The sequence below is a fragment of the Alligator sinensis genome, unplaced genomic scaffold, assembly GCF_000455745.1.
Source record: "Alligator sinensis unplaced genomic scaffold, ASM45574v1 scaffold54_1, whole genome shotgun sequence".
Lineage (NCBI taxonomy): Eukaryota > Metazoa > Chordata > Crocodylia > Alligatoridae > Alligator > Alligator sinensis.
The window spans coordinates 1,085,109-1,086,698 of record NW_005841962.1 but is presented as its reverse complement, the minus strand read 5'-3'; the positions used below and the strand labels follow the sequence as shown (position 1 = coordinate 1,086,698).

Below are 1,590 nucleotides of genomic sequence, written 5' to 3'. Positions count from 1 at the left end.
ACAGCCTGGCAGGCTGGGCTGGGATTGCCCCAATCCTGCCCGCTCTCTAGCCACTGGCCTCTGCAGGGAGGAGGGGGGAGCATGCTCCAGCCTGGCACTGCAGATAGAGGGTTCCCCCTTCATGCCATGCTGGGCTGGGGGTAGGGGGAAGGGTTCCCCACTCCACCTCCTGCCTCTGAGAGGTGGGTGGCTGGCAAGGGGGTGGGGCTGGGGAGAGATTGTCTTCTGGCTCTCCTCCTCCTTGAAGCTGACAACTGACAGTAGCCAATTGGGTGTGGGCTGCCAATCCACTGGGCTCAGCAGTCTCTGGCATGATGGGAGGCACATGTGAGTGCCCCCAGGCTGCTGGCCTGGGCTACTGCAGGTTCCTGCCTGCTTTTGGCCACTTCAACATTGAATATCAGTTCAGTTTATCTGTCCAATTTATGTAGCTTAGAAAAACCTGCGAAGTTTGAATTGATTCTGCCCTGGGATTTCTGAACCTCTATACTTAGCCATAGTGTGCTGCCCCTGGCACTAAGAAGTTGGATATCCCTGCTCTAGATTAAAAAGGTTAAAGGTTAAAAAGGTCTCTCTCTCTCTCTCTCTCAGATTTAAAGCTGCTTGAATTTGTGTTTAAGGAAATTTGCTTCAATCCTTTCTCAGTGCACCTTTTCTGGGGCAAGATCCTACAAACTATTTTCATTCTTCTGCCTGTCACAGTGCACAGCATACCCTATTGTTTTTTCTTTGAAACAGTATTTTCAAATAGCCTGATCCTGATTATAAATATCAGTGAAGTACCAAATTCTTCAGCTATCCCTAAATCATTTCTCTTTTTCAGTCTTACCAAACATGATAAGGAATGTGGGACTCCCTCTTGTATGAAGACTTTCTAAAGTTTAATTAGCTTTTTTATGGCCATAGTATCCAAATTTAGGTGCTTAAAGTCAAGTGAATTAATCTAAATAACCTGCCTGACTTTCAGATCTGCTAATCTTCTGTTACCTTATTCTTTGCTTTAATTAGGATTATTATTATTTATATATATATATTTTTTATGATAATACTGAGCCCAACCGTACAGTAAAATAATTCCTAATGTGAGTTCTGATGCTTACCTGTTTCCGGTTGTAAGTGTCACTTAGAAATTTTGAGTATCTTTTCTGTGTATATTGTCCAAGTTCATGCTGCTGCCGCATTCCAGTCTGTTGGAGAAGCAGTACATATGGATGTAAATTTTCCTTTCCATGCAGATTTATTCATATAACTCATCACAACAAATTATTTAATCAGACTGAGGTGTATTTGGTAGCCGTGCTGGTCTGAGACAAAAAGACATACAAAAAACTAGAACTCTAGGGTTCCAAATTGATCCCTTTTATTAAACCAACTGGAAAATGGCAAGAAATGGAACCAAGAGTTCTAGTTTTTTGTATGTCTCTTAATCAGACTGACGATTTCATAGCTTCTCTCCCATCCCTTTAATTATATTCTGTCAACTTATGTTTGATGTAATTGGAGTTGTTATCAAATCTCAAATTGGTATTTCCTCTGTTCTGTAAGATTCTTCCAAAATTGCAAGTGGAACTCCTTTGCCTTTAAAAGTCA

At 41.8% G+C, this 1,590-nt stretch overlaps 1 protein-coding gene across 2 annotated transcripts in view; it reads right to left on the bottom strand.

Moving 5' to 3' along the window:
* LOC102382953 (prostatic acid phosphatase-like) overlaps nt 1–1,590 on the bottom strand; it is a 26,137-nt gene that overhangs the window by 12,452 nt on the left and 12,095 nt on the right. For both annotated transcript variants that reach the window (XM_014518526.2, XM_006020624.3), the window contains exon 3: nt 1,101–1,187. In XM_014518526.2, the coding sequence (XP_014374012.1) occupies nt 1,101–1,187 (87 nt within the window). The remainder of the gene's footprint in view (nt 1–1,100; nt 1,188–1,590) is intronic.